The sequence below is a fragment of the Heloderma suspectum genome, chromosome 3 (assembly GCF_057233095.1).
Source record: "Heloderma suspectum isolate Gila_16-S chromosome 3, 16-S_ref, whole genome shotgun sequence".
NCBI lineage: Eukaryota > Metazoa > Chordata > Lepidosauria > Squamata > Helodermatidae > Heloderma > Heloderma suspectum.
This window is the reverse complement of record NC_139460.1, coordinates 179032729-179057217: the sequence shown is the minus strand read 5'-3', so window position 1 is coordinate 179057217 and position 24489 is coordinate 179032729. Positions and strand designations below refer to the sequence as shown.

General features: G+C 43.9%; 1 protein-coding gene across 1 annotated transcript in view; it reads left to right on the top strand.

The window, feature by feature from the left end:
* Positions 1-18825, top strand: part of ANTXRL (ANTXR like) — a 124546-nt gene extending 105721 nt beyond the window's left edge. The window contains exon 18 of the mRNA XM_084845085.1: positions 15695-18825. Coding sequence (XP_084701211.1) covers positions 15695-15922 — 228 coding nt within the window. The 3' untranslated portion in view covers positions 15923-18825. The remainder of the gene's footprint in view (positions 1-15694) is intronic.
* The last annotated feature ends 5664 nt before the right edge of the window (positions 18826-24489 follow it).

Sequence of the window (24489 nt, the reverse complement as noted above, 5' to 3'; positions counted from 1 at the left end):
AGGTGAACAGAGATGATAAACCGTTAAGCAAAAGAGAATTATTCTGGTTCATCTCCCTAAAAAGTATGTGGCCCTTAGGACTTAATGAGGATTTGGATTTCTCTGGGTTTAAATAAAGGTAGCAAAAATATGGGATCAGTCAAAAGATGCATTAAATAATAAAGTAATACAAAAAGAATATAGAAAATTGCAAGAACATGCAATGCTAACCATTAATATTATGTGCAAAATGCTAACTTTAGGTTGCAGCCAGAGAACTACATGGCATAAGAGTAGAGGACACAGCTTTAAAGGTGGTATTCAGCTTTAAACCATCCTGGATATATAAGACACATCTCAGGCTCCACAGCTGATGTGAGAACAATAGGCTTCAGGAGTAGTGTGTGCAAGAGGAAAGAATTACTGTTCATTTTAGAACAAGAGACTGAACGGCTTGAAACAGGTCAGTTAATGCCCATGTATTTGTAGGGAGGATAAGAGCTGGTATAAGGAGTATTTATTTATTTGTTAAAAGCTATGCAACCATAAGAAGGTCAGTGTTTTTATTATCTTTTGAGTCAGAAGTTAATCTGTGGGAGTATTTATATAATGTTCAAGTGGGATTTGACTTACAGAGTTGTTTTAGATTGTAGAATTTTAATATTTTAATATAGAAATGTTTTTTGAACTTTTATAATATGGAATAGGGTGTTATCCATAAGATATTATTCTTAATGTAAATGTTTTATTTGATTTATAGCTCCTGAAGAAGGAGGTATTCTGAAATGTGTTGCTGTTGTTGTTGTTGTTCAGTCGTTAAGTCATTAAGTCGTGTCCGACTCTTCGTGACCCCATGGACCATAGCATGCCAGGCCTTGCTGTGCTCCGCTGTCTCCCGGAGTGTGCTCAAGTTCATATTCATTGCATTGGTGATGCTATCTAGCCATCTCATCCTCTGCCGTCCCCTTCTCCTTTTGCCTTCAATCTTTCCCAGCATCAGGGTCTTTTCCAGGGAGTTTTCTCTTCACATTAGGTGGCCAAAATATTTGAGCTTCAGCTTCAGTATCTGTCCTTCCAATGAGCAGTCAGGGTTGATTTCCTTTAGGATTGACTGATTTGACCTCCTTGCAGTCCAGGGGACTCGTAAGAGTCTTTTCCAGCACCACAGTTCGAAAGCATCAATTCTTCGGCGCTCAGCCTTCCTTATAGTCCAGCTCTCACAGCCATACATTACTACTGGGAAAACCATAGCTTTGATTATACGAACCTTTGTCGGCAAGGTGATCTCTCTGCTTCTTACTATGCTTCTTACTATGCTGTCTAGGTTTGCCATAGCTTTCCTCCCAAGGAGCAAGCGGCTTTTAATTTCATGGCTACAGTCACCATCTGCGGTGATCTTGGAGCCCAAGAAAATAAAATCTGTCACTGCTTCCATTTCTTCCCCTTCTATATGCCAGGAAGTGATGGGGCCAGCTGCCATGATCTTAGTTTTTTTTAATGTTGCGTTTCAAACCAGCTTTTGCACTCTCCACTTTCACCCTCAACAAGAGGCTTTTTAGATCCTCTTCGCTTTCTGCCATTAGGGTAGTATCATCTGCATATCTGAGGTTGTTGATAATTCTCCCGGCAATCTTAATTCCGACCTGTGATTCATCCAACCTGGCATTTCTCATGATGTACTCTGCATATAAATTAAATAAGCAGGGCGACAATATACAGCCATAGTTTACTCCTTTCCCAATTTTGAACCAGTCGGTTGTTCCATGTCCGGTTCTTACTGTTGCTTCTTGACCCTCATACAGTTTTCTCAGGAGACAGGTAAGGTGGTCTGGTACTCCCATCTCTTTAAGAATTGGCCAAAGTTTGTTGTGATCCACACAATCAAAGGCTTTAGCGTAGTCAATGAAGCAGAAATAGACATTTTTCTGAAATTCTCTTGCTTTCTCCATGATCCAGCGAATGATGGCGATTTGATCTCTAGTTCCTCTGCCTCTTCGAAACCCCGCTTGTACTTCCGGTAGTTATAGAATCATAGAATAGTAGGGTTGAAAGGGGCCTACAAGGCCATCGAGTCCAACTCCCTGCTCAATGCAGGAATCCAAGTCAGAGCATCCCTGACAAATGGCTGTCCAGCCTCATCTTGAATGCCTCCAGGGTGGGAGAGCCCACCACCTCCCCAGGTAATTGGTTCCATTGTCGTATTGCTCCTACAGTCAGGAAGTTTTTCCTGATGTTCAGCCGGAAACTGGCTTCCTGTAACTTGAGCCCATTATTCCATGTCCTGCACTCTGGGATGATCAAGAAGAGATCCTGGCCTTCTTCTCTGTGACAACCTTTCAAGTACTTGAAGAGCGCTATCATATCTCCCCTCAGTCTTCCCTTCTCAAGGCTAAACATGCCCAGTTCTTTCAGTCTCTCTTCATAGGGCTTTGTTTCCAGTCCCCTGATAATCTTTGTTGCCCTCCTCTGAACCCTCTCCAGTTTGTCTGCATCCTTCTTAAAGTGTGGTGCCCAGAACTGGACACAGTACTCCAGATGAGGCCTAACCAGTGCTGAGTAGAGGGGAACTAGTACTTCCCGGGATTTGGAAGTTATGCTTCTATTAATGCAGCACAAAATAGCATTTACCTTTTTTGCAGCCACATCACATTGTTGGCTCATATTTAGCTTGTAATATTCAGTTCTCGGTTCACATACTGCTGAAGCCTAGCTTGTAGGATTTTGAGCATAACTTTGCTGGCATGTGAAATGAGCGCAATTGTACGGTAGTTTGAACACTCTTTGGCATTGCCCTTCTTTGGAATTGGAATGTAAACTGATCTTTTCCAGTCTTGTGGCCACTGTTGAGTGTTCCAGATTGGTTGGCATATTGAGTGCAGCACTTTAACAGCATCATCTTTTAGGATCTTAAATAGCTCAGCTGGAATACTGTCATCTCTGCTAGCTTTGTTGTTAGTAATGCTTCCTAAGGCCCACTTGACTTCACTTTCGAGGATGTCCAGCTCAAGTTCAGTGACCGCACTGTCATGGCTATCAGGGACATTCAGATCTTTCCTGTATAGTTCTTCTGTGTATTCTTTCCACCTCTTCTTAATCTCATCTGCTTCTGTTAGGTCCCTGCCTTCTTTGCCCTTTATCATGCCCATCTTTGCACAAAACGTTCCCTTGAGATCTCTGATTTTCTTGAAAAGATCTCTAGTCTTTCCCATTCTATTGTTTTCCTTGATTTCTTTGATTGTTCATTTAAGAAGGCCTTCTTGTCTCTCCTTGCTATTCTCTGGAACTTTGCAGTCAGTTGGATATATCTTCCCCTTTCTCCCTTCCTTTGTGCTTCCCTTCTTTCTTCAGCTACTTGAAAAGCCTCATCAGACAGCCACTTGGCTTTCTTGCATTTCTTTTTCTTTGGGATGGATTGAGTTGCTGCCTTCTGAACAATGTTACAGACCTCCGTCCATAGATCCTCAGGCACTCTGTCTATCCGGTCTAATCCCTTAAATCTATTCCTCACCTCCACTGTGTATTCATAAGGGATATGATTTAGGTCATACCTGAATGGTTTAGTGGTTTTCCCTACGTTCTTCAATTTAAGCCGAAATTTTGCAATAAGAAGCTCATGATCTGAGCCACAGTCAGCTCCAGGTCTTGTTTTTACTGACTGTATAGAGCTTCTCCATCTTTGGCTGCAAAGGACATAATCAATCTGATTTCGATATTGACCATCTGGTGATGTCCATGTGTAGAGTCGCCTCTTGTGCTGTTGGAAAAGAGTGTTTGCTATGATCAGCGTGTTCTCTTGGCAAAACTCTATTAGCCTTTGTCCTGCTTCATTTTGTACACCAAGGCCAAGCTTGCCTGTTATCCCGGTGATTTCTTGACTTCCTACTTTAGCATTCCAATCCCCTATGATGAAGAGGACATCTTTTTTTGGTGTTAGTTCTAGCAGGTGTTGTAGGTCTTCATAGAACCGATCAACCTCAGCTTCTTTGGCCTCACTGGTTGGGGCATAGACTTGAATTAATGTGATGTTGAATGGTTTGCCTTGGATTCGTACTGAGATCATTCTGTCGTTTTTCAGATTGTACCCCAGTACTGCTTTTCCCACCCTTTTGTTGACTATGAGTGCTACTCCATTTCTTCTAAGGGATTCTTGCCCATAGTAGTAGATATAATGGTCACCTGAATTAAATTCGCCCATGCCTATCCATTTTAGTTTGCTGATTCCCAAGATGTCGATGTTCAGTCTTGCCATCTCATGTGTAGAGCACAATAAATTTTGCTTTTTGAGCACTGGAGCCTGCCTCCCCTTTGTCGGCAGAAGTATAATGACTAGGTGACTGCAGTCAATAAATCAGTCATTGATGACTGCTGATCCAATAGTGCCTATGTTCAGAGTCTTTCAGAATCTGTTCAGGCATCACTCTTGAGATTCTGCTTGTTCTGCATTTCATGCTCTGACCATGCTTTGCTTGCCAGTTCTGACATTCATTTCTGCACCTTTTTATCATTCATTCTCATCATGGAGTGTGAAAACAAACTTTTGTTTTCCCTAACTCACTATTGTTCACAGTTTGTAGATTGGGGACTGTGTTTGGTTCTTTACCCAGAATAGTGTGCAGGCGGTGAGGAATCTTGTTACTTGCCAGTAATATTATATTAATGATTTGCCAAAGAACAGCCAATATTTATGGCAGAACTGCATTTTGAATTTAAATTGCAATTTGAATTTAATCTTCATTTCCCACACCCTTGAGATTCTCATGTAACTCTGTGCTGCTTCATCCAAGCCATTGACTTTTTAACCTAAGGGGAAGTGCATCCCCATCCACTGGAGGTTCTGCACCTAACTCTGGATCAACTGATCCACTGACCAACAGTACTTCTGTCTCGTCTGAACTCAGTGGCAGTTTGACCTCTCCCATCCAGTTCCTTACTGCCATCAAACATTGGTTCAGGGTTTCCACTGCTTCCCTAGTTATTGATGAAAATGAGAGACAGAGCTGGCTGTCACCAGCATATTAATGACTACTGAGCCAAATTCTCCTGATGACTTTACCCACCAGTTTCATATACATGTTGAAAAGCACATGTGACAAAATGAAACCATGTAGCACCCCATAAACAACAGTCAAGAGATTGTGATGGAATCCCCCATCATTACCTTCTGTGACCTACCCTCCACCCCACCTAGGAATGAATGGAGCCATCTCAATACACTGCCCCCCCCCCGCAGCCTCCACAGCCAACTCTCTAACTCAATCTAAGCAAAATGTGTTTTATGTCTTTTCAATCAATTGCGCAACTGATGCCTACAGATCTCAGATAGGTTAATATGCTGAAAACTACCCTGAACTCTATCAAGCTTAACAATAGTTTTCCAGGCAAACAAACCCAATAATAGTAATAATAATTAAAAAAACAGTTATGAAGGTAGAAAGCCAGCAGGGGTATGGGGGCTATTCAGTGTACTGCAATGAGTGCCGCATGTATGACTATCTGTCTGCTGGAGTTGTGGGTGTGTGCTTGGCATAATGAACTCCTGGCTCTCAGGGAACAAGTTCGTTTCCTTGAAGCCAAGGTTGCTGACCTGGAGTTGCTAAGAGAGGCAGAGGTTGGTGGATGAGACCTTCAGGGACCTATTAGCGATGTCCCACTCCCTGAATGACAGCTCTTAGGAGGGACCCATTCCTTGAAAGATGAGCAAATATCCTTTCACACGAAGGGTGTGCCTCCAGGGGAAGGGGGACTTGTGGTAGAGGGAGATTCGATCATTGGACACATAGATAGCTGGGTTTGTGATAGGGATGTACAAATCCCTTACCTTGTTCGGTTTGGGGGCTTCCACGGTGGGGGGGGAGGTGCTCCGTCCCTCCCCCCGGAATCCTCCCTGGCCGGCTCCGCTCCGCAGCGACTCCGCAGAGCCGCCGGCCAGGGCCATCCACAGCTGGAGTTCTGGCCACGGCCGGGCTGCTGCGGATGCAAATGGTGGCCGCCGTAGCGGCCACCATTTGCATCCAGCCAGGCTGCTGTGATAGGCTACGTAAGTATTTACGTAGCCGATCACAGCAAACAGCAGGGACGCAAATGGCGGCCGCTACGCTGTCTGCGCCACAGCTCTTTCCATGATAGGCTACATAAGTATTTAAGTAGCCTATCACGGTAAAGGCAGCCACGCAAATGGTGTAGTGGCCGCCATTTGCGTGGCTGCCTTTACCATGATAGGCTACGTAAGTAAATACTTACATAGCCTATCACAGCAGCTTGGCTGGACACAAATGGTGGCTGCAGCAGCTGACCAAAAGGCCATCCGGCGCTGGCTCCACCGGAGCCCCAGGTAAGTTTCATTCCGGGGGGATTCTATGGGGTGGCGGGGGGTGGGAGGCCATTCTGCCAAGGATTGGGGGGGACCGAATGCCAGTGCATTCGGCCTCACTGAAATCCTTGGCGGAATTCTCCGCCACCCCTAGTTTGTGAAGGGTGTGTAGACCACATGGTAAATTGCCTGCCTGGTTCAAAGGTTGCACGTATCATATGCCATCTAGATAGCCTATTAGATAATGCCAAGATGGAGTCAGTGTCGTGGTCCATGTCGGTACCAACGATGTAGGAAATGTATGTCAGGGTGGACATTGAGCCCATAGAATCCCAGAGTAGTTCTGATTCGGAGGAAGAGCAGTCGCTCCTGGGAGAGGAGCACGCCCCTTTTTCCCAGGGCCCGCAGCTGACAGATTCCTCCCACCAACATTCCTAGATTAGAAAGCAGTCCAGGGAGTGACCCAGCACAGATAGCAGACTGGGTGGATGCGCGGCGCAGACGCAGAGAGCGGCGCCAAATGGAGGGCGCGGAAAGGAGGCGTAGCGCCCGGTTGGCGCTCAAAGAACGGTTGCGTCCAGAGGATCCAAGGGAAAAGGGGAGGGATTCTCCCTAGTCCTTATATTCAGGGGTCTGCCAGTAATTGCCTTTCAAACGGGGACCAACTGTTCCAACTTAGGGCATAGGGAGGCTGCTGCTCAGATCTAGTTGCTACCTGTAGAGTTGTTAAGTTGTAAAAGAAGAATAAACTTTGAAAAGAATCCCTTTGTCTGTGTCTGGACTTGGCTACTGGATTAGACTGAGAGAGCCCTCCAAGGAGCCCTTGACAATGTAGTCGTGAGGTCCTGGAAGACAAATTTAGGTTGCTAGGTAGGAGGTTGAAATCCAAGACCACCAAGGTGGCTTTCTCTGAAATACTAACTGTTCCACGTGCAGGACCCACTAGATAGGCAATGTGTGGATGAGACGGTGGTGCAGAAAGGAGGGGTTGAGATTTGTTAGGCACTGGGAACATTTTGGCACAAGCCAGGCCTGTACAAGAGGGACAGGCTCCACTTGAACCAGACTGGAACTAGACTGCTGGCGCTTAACATAAAAAAATGTTAAGCTGAGCCCTGGGAGAAAGCCAACAGGAGCTGAAAAGCATCTGGTTCAGGTTAAATCATCCCTAGGGGATGAAAATGGAAATGTTTTTGATTGCCCAAATGTAGAAGGGGAAGAAATAGGCCATGAGTATACGGTTGAACATGATAGCCAATATAAGAAACCTAGCAAAAGATGCACACGCCAGAGACATCTGGGGAGGGACACTGTGTATAGCTGTTTCTATGCAAGTGCTAGAAGCCTCTGAGCCAAAATGGGAGAGTAGGAGTGCCTGGTTTTAAAGAAGAACCTAGATATAGTGGGCGTTATGGAAACCTGGTGGAATGGAGAGAACCAGAGGGATACGGTCATCTCTGAATATAAACTCTACAGGAAGGACAGAGAAGGGCACACTGGGGGCGGTGTTGCTCTGTACATCGAAGAGGGCATAGCGTCAAGCAGACTAGAACACTTAAAAGGGATAGACGCTGCCACAGACACTTGCACAGAAGTGCTGTGGATGACCATACCAGGCTCTAAAACAAATTTAGTACTAGGAATGTTTTATTGTCCCCCAGACCAGAAGGCTCAGGGTGACTTTGAGATGGAAAATGAAATCAGGGAGGTGTTCAGATGAAGAACTATTATAATAATGGGTGACTTCAAATACCTTGACATTGACTGGATAAATGCATTTTCCAGTCACGACAAAGAGGTTAAATTTCTCGATGCCCTAAATGACTGCCCTAGAACAGCTGGTCATGGAACCAACCAGAGGGGAGGCAACCCTAGATTTAATCCTAAATGGTGTCACCCAGGACCTAATATGAGATGTAAATGTTGTTGAATCAACTGGAAACAGGGACCACAGTGCTATCAGATTTAATATATATTTAAGTGGAAAATTGCCAAGGAAGTCCAACACAGTCACATTTGACTTCAAAAGAAGAAACTTATCTAAAATGAGGGAACTGGTGAAAAGGAAGTTGAAAGGGGAAGTCAAGAGAGTTAAATCCCTTCAAAATGCTTGGAGGTTACTAAAAACCACAGTAATAGAAGCTCAGCTAATAGGAGCAGTGTCAAGGAAGCTATTAAAGAAAAGAAGGCTTCCTTTAGAAAATGTCTTGCCCAAATGAGGAAAACAAAAGGGAGCACAAGCTTGCACAAAAGTGATGCAAGCAGACAATAAGAGATGCAAAAAAAAAAAAACCATTTTGAGGAGCCTATCACTAACAACATCAAGGACAACAATAAAGAATTCCTTAAACATATCAGAAGCAGGAAATCAGCTTCTCATCTGTCTTCACTGCAGAAGATATAGGACAGATACCTGTGCCTGAACTGATGTTTTCAGGAAGGGTGTCTAAGAAACTGAGGCAAATACAAGTGACAAAGAATGAAGTTCTCAACCATATTGATAAATTGAAAGTTAATAAATCACCAGGCCGAGATGGTATCCATCTTAGAGTTCTTAAAGAATTCAAATATGAAATTGCTGATCTTCTGACCAAAATATGCAACATGTTCCTAAGATCAGCCGCTGTACCAGAAGACTGGAAGATGACCAATGTAGCACCAGTTTCTAAAAAGGGATCTAGGGGGGATCCTGGAAATTACAGGCCAGTTAGCTTAACGTCTGTTCCAGGTAAATTGGTTGAAAGCATTATTAAAGATAAAATTAGTAAGCATATAGAAGACAAGCCCTGCTGAAAAAGAATCAACATGGCTTCCACAAAGGTAAGTCCTGTTTCACTAACCTTTTAGAGTTCTTTGAAAGTGTCAATAAACATGTAGACAGGGGTGATCTGGTAGACATTGTTTACTTGGACTTCCAAAAGGTTTTTGACAAAGTCCCTCACCAAAGACTCCTGAGCAAATATAGCAGTCATGGAATAAGAGGAGAGGTCCTTTTATGGATCAGTAACTAGTTAAAGAACAGAAAGCAGAGAGTAGGAATAAATGGTAAATTTCCCAATGGAGGGAAGTAAATAGTGGGGTCGCACAATGCTTTTCAATTTGTTCATAAATGATCTGGAATTAGGAGTGAGCAATTAGATGGCCAAGTTTGCCGATGACACCAATTATTTAGGGTGGTTAAAACAAAAAGGGATTGTGAGGAGCTCCAAAAGGATCTCTCCAAACTGGGAGAATGGGCATCTAAATGGCAAATGCAGTGTAAGCAAGTGTAAAGTGATGCACATTGGGGCAAAAAAACCCAACTTCAAATATAACCTGATGGGATCTGAGCTAGTGGTGACCGACCAAGAAAGAGATCTTGGGGTTGTAGTGGACAGCTTGATAAAAATGTCAACCCAGTGTGTGGCTGCTATAAAAAAGGCAAACTCCATGTTAGGCATAATTAGGAAAGGAACTGAGAATAAAACCAGTATCATACTGCCCTTATACAAATCTATGGTGCAACCACACTTGTAATACTGTGTACAGTTCTGATCACCGCACCTAAAATATATATATTGTAGAGCTGGAAAAAGTGCAGAAAAGGGCAACTAAAATGATCAAGGTGCTGGCACATCTCCCCTATGAGGGCAGGTTACAACAGCTGGGATTGTTTACCTTAGAAAAAAGTTGAGTAACAGGAGACATGATAGTGGTGTGCAAAATTATGCAGGGTGTGGAGAATACGGGTAGGAAGACATTTTTCTCCCTCTCTTATAATACTAGAACCCAGGGTCATCCCATGATGCTGACTGGTGGGAGATTCCTGACAGATAAAAGGAAGTTCTTCACACAGCACACAGTTAAACTATGGAATTCACTACCACAAGATGTGGTGATGGCCACTAATTTGGATAGCTTTAAAAGGGGGTTAGACAAATCAGAGGCAGTATGGCTATGTATACCAGTTGCTGGGGGCCATGAGCAGGAGGGTGCTGTTACACTCATGTCCTGCTTGTGGTTTCCTGTCAACAGCCAGTTGGCTACTGTGTGAATGGAATGCTGGACTAGATGGACCCTTGGTCTGATCCAGCAGGGCTCTTCTTCGGTTCTTTGTCAAAAGTTGTGGATAGCACCAAACCAAGAACAAAGAACCCCACCTAATAATACCACCCAGTTTGATAATATTGATAATACCATTCAGTTTAACATTAATAATTCTAGAGCTGCTCATGTTTTGAGGCTCATAATTTGCATAATCAGGCTGACTGGTCACATTATAAAATAATTCAACACAAATTCATACCAATAACACAACTTCATTTTAGGGAATGTAGGGATTAGCGTGTTAAAGTAACTACAACTGTTTTATTAAACATAGGCACTAACTATAATTTTCCAATATAAATATTAGTTTAATTTTTGCATTATTATGTGAAAATCTATTTAGTTAATTATGGACATCTATTTGATCTATTTTTGTTTCATGTGATAAATTGTACTGCATAGAATAGACTGTGGATCCCAATTAACATAAGTCCAGTTATAGGTACTTAGATCATGGTTTTTCATGGGGAACTCGTTTTCTACATTTTCAGCTGTGGAGCTGGTTTAGGGAAAGAACCCCTCATTTGTCAACTGTTTTTACTTGAGAGGGAATGGCTGAAAACACACCACTGTCCAAGTAGCCGCTATGTTAATCATCCTTTTTACTAGCCCTGAGTCAAAAACTGATGTCTAACCACAAGGGTTTGTGTGTTTAGACCTGGACGGAAAGCTGTAAGCTGGAAGGAGAGAACCCTGGCATACTTTAAGTGACCAACTGTGCCAGTGCCTTGTACTCTGGGGTAATCAGTGCAATTCCATGGAAAGCAGGGGAGGTTTTAATGCACCAAGACCATCCGCAAAGAGCTGAACAGAGTGAATTTTAGCACGTATTGGTTTCCTTGGAGCACTGCTTCTTATACAGGAAGTTTAGATAACGTGAACTGCCAGAGGTCCGCTGTATTTCAACACAGCACAACCATCTCTGTTTAACCATTAAACCTATCACCTGCTTTGCAGCTTTGTTAGCACTTAAGGACAGAGCCAATCCAATGAGGAATTTCCCATCAAGAATAATTATCTCCCTGACTTCATTGTATTTGTATCGTCCCTTGACAGAACTGAGACATATTTGCCAAGTGCCTGAAGCTACTAATTTAGAACTGAAGCACATACTACTCCAGGCCTGAAACAGTATCTCCATGACAAATTTTCGCATAGACACACAGAGGGAGAGCTGTAATATTTAGAATGGCTTTACTGCATAGTTGGCCACCATTATGTGAAGTGTTTTCAGACCTGAGGCCACAGGGAATGTAGAGCAGAGCATGGAAAGTCTAATATGATGGCAGCCATCCATTTAGTAAGCCACCCTACAGTAAATGTTATCTCTGAGGGGTGGTATTCCATTGAAGTAGCGTTTTCAGTTGGCTTCCTAAAATTTAGAAGGCCATCTCATAGGCAAGACCTGGCTTTTTCAGGTCTTTTTTGTGAGACCAGGCTCACATGATCAGTCCAGTCAGCTATCCCTATTGGGAATAAACATAAAAACATAAGAAGAGCCCTGCAAGATCAGACCAAAGGCCTCTCTAATCCAACATCCTATTTCCCATATCAGCCAACCAGATGCCTCTGGGAAATCCCAAGTAGGCTATGAAGGAAACAGCTCGTTCTGCTCATGTCCACCAGCACCTGGCATAAAAAAGCATACTGCCTCCAATACCAGAGGTAGGGATGTCGGAGAATTCCGCCATGGACCCCAATGAGTCCATGGACCTCTTGAGTCTGTGGCGGAAAGGATCCCTTACCTCTACCTCCCCACAGAATCCTCCCCAGCCAGATCCTCCCCGCTGGCGGCTCCAGAGCACCAGCTATACGGCCGCCATTGGTGTGCTGTATCGCTGGCTGAGGCTGACTCCATCTGCAAATGGCGTCCACTACGCCAATTGTGGCCGTAAAGCTCTTAGATTAAGGTAAATGCAGCCGCAAATTGCTGCATTTAGCTTAAACTAAGGGCTTTACAGCAGGAAATGGCATCTGCTACGCCATTTGCATCTGTCGTTTTTCATGCGATAGGTAGTCATTTTTCACGCATGTTTCCTAAGACAAATACAGCACTTGGCCTTTAAATTATCTATCTGCCCAACAAATCAAGTGGTGTTGCAGAAATTGGCAATAGTTTGACATTGCTCATCTTTTTAATTGAAGTGAAAGTAATGCAAAGTGATCTAGAGGATCCCCTTCAATTATAGCCTATGAATATATTTGTGACTGGTGCTTGAGGAAGGCAAACTACAATAGAGCTAATGCCAGGCAGCATTGCTTGTAAGCAAAGAAATATATTAATGTGTGAAACTACAGCATTGTCTTAATTTTTGGTTTCAAAAAATCAGCATTAGCAGAGGTGAAGAAGCAAATTTTTATTTACATTGCAATCTGAAACACTATTGCTGTGTCGTTGTGACATTTGATTAAACTTGAGTCCCTTCGCATACCCATCTCCTCCAGTCCTTCTTGCATGTGCATTACACCAGTGTGATCCATTCTACTTGAGGTAAAGCAACTAGAATAGTTATTGGCAGCATTAATCATTTTAATATAAAAATGAATTAAAGATACAGTACAATCCAAACCCATCTATGTAGCATGGGCCAAGTTAATTTACAAAGGTAATAGCATTCTGTTTTGAGGCCAGACAACTGGAACAGAGTGACCACTTGGCTTACTGTAGATTAGCATGATGATCCACAAATCTGCACTGATGGTCCATCCAGAAAATCTCAAGCATACCTACAATCTGGATCACACATGATCCAGCAAGCCTCTGAAGTTGTGACTGGTGGAAGCAGATGCAATGTTAGGGGTGATGATTATTTATTTATTTATTTATTGCATTTATACCCCGCCCTTCTCCCTCTCGCAAGGAACTCAAGGCGGCTTACATTATCCTCCTCCTCACCGTTGTATCCTCACAACAACAACCCTGTGAGGTAGGTTGGGCTGAGAGTCTGTGACTGGCCCAAAGTCACCCAGTGAGCTTCCATGGCCAAGTGGGGACTAGAACCCGGATCTCCCGGCTCCCAGTCCGTCACTCTCACCACTACACTACACTGGCTCTCGATGTATGTTGAATGGTTAATGTGCTTAACAACCAGCCATTGTGCACATTCACCACACCTCATGGAGACTGTACATAGTCTGTCTATGAAGAGGAAATTGTGTATATTTCCCAGCCAATGTATATACTGTCCAACTGGCCTTGGGGAATGTGCCTATCTCAACCGGTTTTTGTACATTCCCTGGGCAATATGCATAATCTATAAAAGGAGGCTACAGGTTGCATAAAATTGGACAGTGGGCTACATGTGGCCTGTGGGTAATGGATTGCTCATCTCTGAACAAGTGGTAGAAACCCCAATGGAATGTTTCTTGGAGGCTATGCATATTGACTACAGAATGTGCATATTACCTAGAGAGCGTACAAAAACTTGTGAAGATATGCACATTTCCAAGGCATTTTTGATTTTATGGATTTTTTTTTTTTTAATGCAAATCCTGTTGAGATATGCACATTCCTTAATTCTATGTATGTATAGTTGGGAAACTATGCATGTTGCCCAAAGAATTTACAAAATGAAGTCAAGATATTCACATTCCCCAAGGCCTGATGGAGATTATGCATACTCTCTGGAGAATGTCCAAAATCCTGTTAAGATACGCACATTCCCCAAGGCCTGCTGAAGATTATGTATATTGCCCAGAGAATGTACACAAACCTGATGAGATATGCACATTTCCCAAGGGTTGTATATTGGCCAGGAAATGCGCACAATTCCCTCTTCATGGACAAATTATGTGCACATTCCCCATGAGGTGTGGTGAGTGTGCTCAATGGCTGATCGTTATGCACATCAACTGTCAACTCATATTGCCCCAACAACAGTACTACCAGTCAGGAACCACAAACTCATGACAGTTTGTGAGAGGAATGGGATTTGCCTGGGCTTGGCTGCGTTGGAGTGGCTGCATCAGAGCAGCACAGCTGAGTTGTGGATCATGCCCTGCACTGACATTTGGGAAAATAAAGCCAGTAATTTGGGTCTTGTTAGTGCAGCCAACCAGAAGTCTGATCCTTCCCCAGAAAGAAATTTGCTGCTGTAAGGAACATAGACACTCCTCAGGCTTCTCAAACAAAATCGATAGTAAGGTATTAACAGACCATCCAAGCCAGACACTCTAAGCAGTGCAGTTACCATTCACATGTTACCATTTTAAAGATCTGGGATGATCTTTACCAGAGTGACTTTGGAAATATCCTAATAAATAAGTGGATGGAAACCCTTTTTTCAAAATGAGCCACGTAAATTTTTTCCTCTTAGACAAATATCTAAGTGGCCAATCTGCTCCCAAAACATGATACTATTGGTCAATTAAAATATAATACTTTTCCTCAAAAAGTTTGGCTGACTTTTATTTGTGAAAGAGATGTATGAGCTTTCTTTAGACATTATGCCCACAGTCAACGCATGAGCAGAGAGCGGAGCTGCCCTGGCTCACCCACCCCCTGGAGTCTGCATGTAGAGCGTGGATATCTGTAGCAGGGAAGCCTTCGTGTTTACACTCTATGAAAGGTTTCCCTGCTATAGATGTTCACGTTGCCCATGCCGATGCTAGGAGTGGGGCTAGTCAGTGTGCCTCATTCCCTGTACACATGTTGAACACATGGACCTAATTTCTGAAGAGATCTATAGAAATCAAGCCATACATGACCACAGATCCTAGTATTCCTGACCATTGGCCAAGCTGGCTGGGGCTGACGGGGGTTGAAGTCCAAAATACCTGGAGGGCACCAGGTTGGGGGAGGCTGTTTTAAATAATTATGGGCCAAGCAGGAAGAGGCGTTCCTCACTGGCAGCACTGTCATGTGGAAGACCTTGCCTTTGTGCTAGGCTCTTCATTTCCCCAGGCCCATGACCCTTCAAATCAGGTGTAAGTGGCTTGCTTGAGAGGCTTACTGGGTGACTCCAAAGTCATGGGCTGTGCAAGTCCATTATGTCCGACTGACCATACTTCATAGTGGCCATAGAAATTTGCATGGGCATATCTGACATGAGGGCCTTGCGGTGCCAACTTAACACAATTTGTGAGGTTACAGCCCTGCAGCTGTCATGCTTGGTGGTACAGCAACTCTTTGGATCAGGCCTCTCATTGCAGAGTGGAGGCTGAGGGTCCCACTGAATTCATACCTGCATGGGCAATGGGGCCACTAGCTTACACTGTATATTGGTAGTGGCGTTCAAGTAATACTAATTGCTAAAAATATCAGTGGAGAGAGTTACATAAGGATTTGTGAAGAATAATGTTGTTTGTTTGCTCACACAGGGACGCTGCATAAATTTCACCAGAGTGAAATCAGATGGGACTGTCATCTCATACAGTCCACCACAGAAGCCACCAGAGCAACACATCCTCAACCCTGCTGCAAGAAACCCTTCCTCTCCCGAGCCAATGCAGCCTCCTCCTATCAGGCAGCTCCCTCCTGGGCCTCCCCCATCACGACACCCACCTGGGCCACCCCCATCACGCCGTCCACCTCAGCTTCTGGCTTAAAGTACGGGAAAACAAGATTGCTCTAACTTAGTTCTTCGTAGAGCACAGCACATTAAGTCTTGGTTTCTAATCAGAATTTGTTGCTGGTCAGCAAAAACAAAACAAAATGCCAGGTGTCAATTTATAATGTTTATCTATATTTATACCACAGGTGCCATAAAAATATTCCTTATGATCTTGGAACTACTAGGTATATGACAAAATAAAATATATGGTCAGCAGAGATGATAGTTAGATTATGCATTAATTGTTCACATACCAGACCTCAATATATTTTGTCTTGGAATTGGTCAGATGAAAATTGCCATTAGCAAACATGCTGAGAAATGGTGTCATGTTTTTCTACAAATAATAATATGGCCATCCATAATAGTATTTCTAGGTAGGGATAGGCAACCCTCCCGATGTCTGGCCCGGGGGGTGGGGTCCGCCAGGGGGAAATCCGGGCCATTTGGAACTTACCGGATTTCCCCAGAGCCCTAGTGCATCTGCCAGATTTCACAGGTTGTCTTTCCAGCTTTAAAAAATGCAAAATATGCTAATGGCAGCTGCCATTAGCCTATTGTGAGAAAATTACGGCCATAATTTGCATATTTTACATTATTTGCAGCCGTAAAGCACTTCTACATAAATTGCAGCTGTAAAGGCCTTGTTGTTATTGTTCAGTCATTAAGTTGTGTCTGACTCTTTGTGATCCCATGCACCATAGCACACCAGGCCTTCTTGTCCTCCGCTCTCTCAAGTTCATATTAATTGCATCAGTGATGGTATCTAGCCATCTCATCCTCTGCCGTCCCCTTCTCCTTTTGCCTTCAGTCTTTCCCAGCACCAGGGTCTTTTCCAGGGAGTTTTCTCTTCGCATTCGGTGGCCAAAATATTTGAGCTTCAACTTCAGTATGTGTCCTTCCAATGAGCAGTCAGGGTTGTTTTCCTTTAGGATTGACTGATTTGACCTCCTTGCAGTCCAGAGGACTTGTAAGAGTCTTCTCCAGCACCACAGTTCGAAAGCATCAATTCTTTGGTGCTCAGCCTTCCTTATAGTCCAGCTCTCACAGCCATATGTTGCTACTGGGAAAACCATAGCTTTGATTATACAAATCTTTGTCGGCAAGGTGATGTCTCTGCTTCTTACTACGCTGTCTAGGTTTGCCATAGCTTTCCTCCCAAGGACCAAGCGTCTTTTAATTTCATGGCTACAGTTACCGTCTGCAGTGATCTTGGAGCCCAAGAAAATAAAATCTGTCACTGCTACCATTTCTTCCCCTTCTATCTGTCAGGAAGTGATGGGGCCAGATGCCATGATCTTCGTTTTTTTAATGTTGCGTTTCAAACCAGCTTTTGCACTCTCCACTTTCACCCTCAACAAGAGGCTCTTTAGATCCTCTTCGCTTTCTACCATTAGGGAGGTATCGTCTGCGTATCTGAGGTTGTTGATAATTCTCCCGGCAGTCTTAATTCCGACCTGTGATTCATCCAACCCAGAGTTTCTTATGATGTACTCTGCATATAAATTAAATAAGCAGGGCGACAATATACAGCCTTGCCGTACTCCTTTCCCAATTTTGAACCAATCGGTTGTTGCATGTCTGGTTCTTACTGTTGCTTCTTCTCCCTTGTACAGGTTTCTCAGGAGACAGGTAAGGTGGTCTGGTACTCCCATCTCTTTAAGAATTGGCCAGAGTTTGTTGTGAGCCACACAATCAAAGGCTTTAGCGTAGTCAATGAAGCAGAAATAGATGTTTTTCTGGAATTCTCTTGCTTTCTCCATGATCCAGCAAATGTTGGTGATTTGATCTCTAGTTCCTCTGCCTCTTCGAAACCCATCTTGTACTTCCAGTAGTTCTCGGCTCACATACTGCTGAAGCCTAGCTTGTAGGATTTTGAGCATAACCTTGCTGGCATGTGAAATGAGCACAATTGTACAGTAGTTTAAACACTCTTTGGCATTGCCTTTCTTTGGAATTGGAATGTAAACTGAACTTTTCCGGTCTTGTGGCCACTGTTGAGTGTTCCAGATTGGTTGGCATATTGAGTGCAGCACTTTAACAGCATCATCTTTTAGGATTTTAAGTAGCTCAGCTGGAATACTGTCATCTCCGCTAGTTTTGTTGTTAGTAATGCTTCCTAAGGCCCACTTGACTTCACTCTCGAGGATGTCCGGCTCAAGTTCACTGACCACAGTATCATGGCTATCAGGGACATTCAGATCTTTCCTGTATAGTTCTTCAGTGTATTCTTTCCACCTCTTCTTAATCTCATCTGCTTCTGTTAGGTCCCTGCCTTCTTTGTCCTTTATCATGCCCATCTTGGCACAAAACATTCCCTTGAGATCTCTGATTTTCTTGAAGAGATCTCTAGTCTTTCCCATTCTATTGTTTTCCTCGATTTCTTTGCATTGTTCATTTAAGAAGGCCTTCTTGTCTCTCCTTGCTGTTCTCTGGAATTCTGCATTCAGTTGGATATATCTTCCCCTTTCTCCCTTGCTTTTTGCTTCCCTTCTTTCCTCAGCTACTTGTAAAGCCTCATCAGACAGCCACTTTGCTTTTTTGCATTTCTTTTTCTTTGGGATGGATTAAGTTTCTGCCTCCTGAACAGTGTTACGGACCTCCATCCATAGTTCCTCAGGCACTCTGTCTATCAGGTCTAATCCCTTAAATCTATTCCTCACCTCCACTGTATATTCATAAGGGATAAGATTTAGGTCATACCTGAATGGTTTAGTGGTTTTCCCTACGTTCTTCAATTTAAGCTGAAATTTTGCAATAAGAAGCTCATGATCTGAGCCACAGTCAGCTCCAGGTCTTGTTTTTACTGACTGTATAGAGCTTCTCCATCTTTGGCTGCAAAGGACATAATCAATCTGATTTCGATGTTGACCATCTGGTGATGTCCATGTGTAGAGTCGCCTCTTGTGCTGTTGGAAAAGAGTGTTTGCTATGATCAGCATGTTCTCTTGGCAAAACTCTATTATCCTTTGTCCTGCTTCATTTTGTACACCAAAGCCATGCTTGCCTGTTATCCCAGTTATTTCTTGACTTCCTGCTTTAGCATTCCAATCCTCTATGATGAAGAGGACATCTTTTTTTGGTGTTAGTTCTAGAGCCTTACTTCTACATAAATAGTGGCTGTAAAGTGCTTGTGGCTGCAATTTACATAGAAGTAAGTACTTTACAGCCACAAATGGTGTAAAGTACGCAAATTATGGCTGTAATTTTCCCACGATAGGCTAATGGCAGCTGCCATTAGTGTTTCATGCATTTTTTTGAAGCTGGAAAGGTGCCTTGTGTGAAATCTGGAGGACGTGCACATAAGGGGGGGAGGTCTGCTGTGGACTCCGCAGATCGAATTCTTGGGGATCTGGCCCCATTGGAATCCACAGCAGATTTCTCCAGCATCCCTAGTTCTAGGTATAGCTAATACTTTAAAAGGTTGCTTTATTAGCACTGAAGGCTAACAAATGCTTACTTGAATGAGCATCAGTGGCTTTTGATGGCTGGTGATTACTGATTTCTCAGATATTTCCCCTTGTGAAAAATGCCTCTTTGAGCAGTAGGAGGGAAAGGCACTCTTCACATGCTCAGAAGAATTATTGCATCCCATGTTTCAGGCTTGGAAGAGTCTGGATATTGAAAACTAGGCCTCACCCTGAGCCCTTGGTCAAATTATGTCCTGCCTGCATCCAAGCTTCATTGATCCAGCAGCCATTAAATTGTTGTGCAGCACCCTGTCCTATACATTGGCCAGGAGGGGTGAGGGCAGGGTGAAGCAGACAGAAGTGGCAGCTTGAGGAGCACTCCTCCTACCTCCAGCTCAGTTGGGAGCCGCCTCCGCTCTGCCTGCACCTTTTCTGACTGAGAAAGACGAAGGTGAAGCTAAGCTGGCTCCTGATTTAAGGCTGCAGCTCTGTCGAGAGCTGCTCTCCTGTCCTCCCTTCTCTGAGAGGGCAGAGAAGTTTTGGGGAAAGGGAGAGGCTTCCCAGGAGGCCTTTGTAGGTTGGATGAGGAGACCTGGCAGGCCACACTCGGCCTGCAGTCCAAAGGTTCCTAGTCCATGATTTGGGTAGAAGCTTTTCCACATGCCGAGGCTTCTCTTTACTGGTGCGGACTTTGTTGTACTGCTAAAATCAGCCCAATAGTGAATTTCCAGGGGTGGTTAAAGGATAATATCCAAAGGGATGTCTTGTTGCCTTTTAATTCAGGGCTCCTTTTTTTATTACTTCCTCCTTTTTTCCCTTCCTATGCTTAGCAATCCCATAAGACTCAGTCCTTGGCCTCCCACATTTCAGCTTCCTTACCCTGTTTTCCTAGTCTGTGAGCTGGTTCACACAATCACTTCATCCACAGGTGCTAAATTGTCAATGCAAGCTCCTACAATTTCTCGTTATGTGCGAACCTGGAGATTGTGGGTTGTTGGGGTGGTTGACAAGCCACTCAGAACCCATGGGCTGTTTTAGGGTTGCAGGTAGCTTGTCAACCACTCAACAACCCACCCTCTCTGGGTTCACACATAATGAGAAACTACTGTGTGCCTCTGCTGTGCCCCAAATATTCAAAATGGCAGCCGCCACTGCGATGAGAAGCCCTATGGTGAAATTCACCCACAGTGGCTTCTCATTACATGTGAACCAGGCCTGTGTGTGGAAGTAGCTTGGGCATCAAGGTAGAGAGCCAATCCATTCATAGCCAGCATTACTTTGGTAACTGTACTTCTCTAGTTGTACTGATTAACAGTGCTGGTGTATGTGTCAATGGTGCCATTATTCCCCCCGGACATCTTGCTGTTCATGTTTGATACACTGACAGCCTCTGTGCCTGTATATCAAGACCTCACGACAGAAACATTTCCACGAGCTTTACCGTACCTGCATAGAGATCGATGGCACATCATATGACAATGGGGCTGATTGTATCATTGACTTGCATGCTGTGCCTTAGGCCTCTCTGCCCATCCAACACAACATAGTGCTGACCAGGATTTGCCAGAGTCCCATGTCCACAGAGATAACTGAGATACTGGCAGTGTGGTTGCTCCATACGTGCCGTCTGCCCCAGGTTAGGGCTAGTCCTACAGTAAGCAAAGTGAGGTGGCTGCCTGAGCCAGGGGAGGAGGGCAGTGAGGTGTTGGAGGACAGAGCTGTCCCCTAAGCTAGCCTGTTGCTCTCGTGTGCAGTGAGGACACTGCCCAGGTGCCAGTGTTGAAGTGAAATTCAGGTGCCAGTCCAGTTGGAGGAGGGCTACCTTATCTAGTGCCTCAGCCAGCAAAATGTCTTGGGCGGGCCCTGCATTGGTGTAAAAGGAGGAGGAGGGATGCACTGACTCTATACATATGTAACATGGGCAAATCAGTCTGCAGGTGATGCAATGGACGCCATGTGATATACTGCCTAGGACTATGTCAAACTTCCCTCATCTAATATTTTCGACACGTTCAGGGGTGGGGGGAAGCCTCCCCAAAGAGCAGGAGGGGTAGTGAAAGGTTCATCATGGGGAGAATTGGCAGGGCATATTCTTTTACCTATATATAATTAAGGTGGCTGAGGGTTCCTTTATTTTTTCTGTTTAAAGCCAATTTTAAAATGCCAAGCGGCTGGTCTCCAAGCCTGTCCAGTTGCTGTGCACTCTGACAATGGCCAAGTGAATATTCCCCTCCCTAGGTATGACATTACAGGATCATGTTGCATCACTGACATGCCAACACAGTGGGCCGGTTCACATGACTGCCACAGCACACCATGAACCATGGTGGGCTGTGGTGCATGCCGACGGTCGTTGTGAACATTCAGACCACAGCAGTCAGTCACCGTGGCTTATCATAGAGAGCTTCAGCTATTGAGCGATATAGAAATGACATGAAAATAAATAAATTCATGATGTGCGAACCCCACAAGGGTGGGTTGTTGTAACAAACCACCCACAACCCATGGGCTGTTCTTGAGCTGGGGGTGGTTTGTTAACCACAGCAACAGCCCACCCTGCACCAGGTTTGGAGGTCATGATAAGCTGCAGCAGCCAGCCACACACCGCAGTTTGAATATTCACTATGGTTGCCGGCACATGCCGCAGCCCATCATGACTTAAATAAGCCATGGTGGTGGGCTGCAGTGATTGTGTGAACCAGGCCACTATTATCATGTAGCATCATTCCTAGGGAGGGGCATATTCACCCAGCCATTTTCAAAGCATACAGTAGCCAGGCAGGCTTGGAGCCAAACTGCTTTGATGGTTTAAATGGGCTTTAAAAGGAATCCTTGGCCACCTCACTTAACTGGAAGTAAAAACCCCTCCCCAAGTAAATAATATTCACCCCCACCCCCATGAAGGTATCAGAATCTCCCCACCCGACCTTCACAGTAGAAAAAATGTCCACAATGGGGGAGGGTGTGCACCCAGCCCTAATAATTTCAATTTTGGGATGTATTCAATTGAAATTGTTTGTTTTTAAGTTCTGTTTCCTCAGACTGGAACACCATTTTGTACGATGCTGCCAAATTAACCCACTCATTGAGCTCATTTATAGATGGAGGGTTACCAATACGTTCCCATGCACTCTTTCCTCTTCAGTTTCACACCAATATACGAAGAGAGTTTACTGCTGCACTCCCCATTGAAGCTGCTGTGAATTAGCTGTAAATTTATTTTAGCACAGCCGGAGTGAGGCATCAATAAATTAGAAACTCCTTGCTTGTGCTATCCATATAGCACTAGTTACATCAACTGGCTAGGAAACAATAGCTGGAACTGTCATGTTGAGATGTATTTTCCAAACCGAATGCAGAGTGAAGAGACTGAACAGAGCCTGTTGGCAGCAAAAAGAACATCCGTAGCTATCAGATAGTTTCCGCTTTCACTGTCTCGGGTACTGTTAATGAGACTGGGATGTTTCTATTATGTTTAATCTGATTAAACCTTTAAGTGACAGCTTAATATGAAGTGATATTGTGATGGTGTGTGAAGTTTGCTGATCTGAGATTCAGTTGCAAGGGACATTCTGCAAGCTTCCCAAGTCCCCGTTGCTTTGCAGCTCATTGTTTCATTCCTGCCTATGTAGTTTCATAGCTCTGACTAAAGACTAAGGATAAAATTTTGCACACAGGCTGCTTCAATCCAATTTATGTCAATGAATTATAACCAGCCAAATGCAACATAACTTAGGCCCCCTTCACATATTGAGATGTGTGGGAGATGCTTCCATCTTGTCATCCTGTGATGCTCGAGGATTACATGAATCAAACAGCCATCAAAAGTTATGAGGTTCGGGGGGGGGGGGCTTTTTCTTTGTAACCATTTGCCACAATTCATACCATTTCCCCCCTTTTTGCTGCTGCTTTGATGTCCATTTTTTCTGTCTTATTCCAGTCAATCAGGAATCACATACTGGATGTGATGACGTTACAATGCTATGTAGCAAATCAGGTTTGTTCTGATATAAATCAGAACAAATGAAGCCCATTTTGAATGAGAGCAGTGTTTTCTGTAGAGCTCACATAATCTATCCTAACGATACTTGGAAATACGGCTGAAAAGGGGGCAGGCTCTTTTGCTTCTAATGAAGGTTTTTACAATCCTCCATTTTGGTGCAGCTCTACTAGAAAAGACATATACAAATAGCTCCACTTGTGTGGTTTTGTGATATGAACAGATACTCCCCAGAGCCATAGGATTACACTACAGGGAAGCAGCTCTTGTGCTTCTGGGTAGGTTTGTGAAGGAGGTCTGATTTAGGCTGCAATCCAGTTCAGCTGCTTATATCCCACTGATTTCTATTGGACTTAAACTCCCTCTGTGTGTAGGACTGCATCCTTTACTGCTGGCTGTGCTTGTGAAGCGGGCCTCAGTCTTTTGACAAAGTGATCTGGCAACATCCTTTTCAATCTAGTATTTTTGTAATTCACTGAGAAAACAAGTCTGTTTCTGTACATAGCAAAAGTTACATGCGGAAGAGATGGTATACCTTCTGGTTTACTGCTGGACAGTCAAAATAACTTATTAAATAGTATTGAAGGTGAATATATGCTGAAGGCCCCGCACAGTATCAGTGCAAGTGTGATAATGCTGTGCATGCTATTATGACATGACTCTCCAGCTTTGAGTTGGGTTAGGGAAAATATTTTGGTACTTTCTTCCTGTGTTTAAGAGCTTCGTGCTCCTGATTATTGAAGTATGCAATCCTGTTCAAAGTATCACCGAGACAGCCAGGGATTTATGAATATGTAACAAAGAATGTGTCACAAAGATGTAGAGATAATGATAGTCTTGCATTTAAAAAAAGATGAGGGAAACAAAGTATTGTAAAGATGGTTTTCTTGAAAGGCACATGAGCTGGAATAGTGGCTTGGTGAAAGTTTTTAAAAAGTGAAAGGATGGAGAAAACAGAAGTTGTTGGGATCCACATTGTCTTGAGAATTTAAGAATAGAGTATCCAGTGTAGCAAGGCAGGGTGCTATCCATCTTGTATGCAACTTTCTATAACTGACAAAATGCTTCCATGTTATACTCGTGTAAGATTTTTGCAATGCATGCACTTCTGCATGCATCGTTAGCAATGTCTGCAGTGATCACTATGTGTTG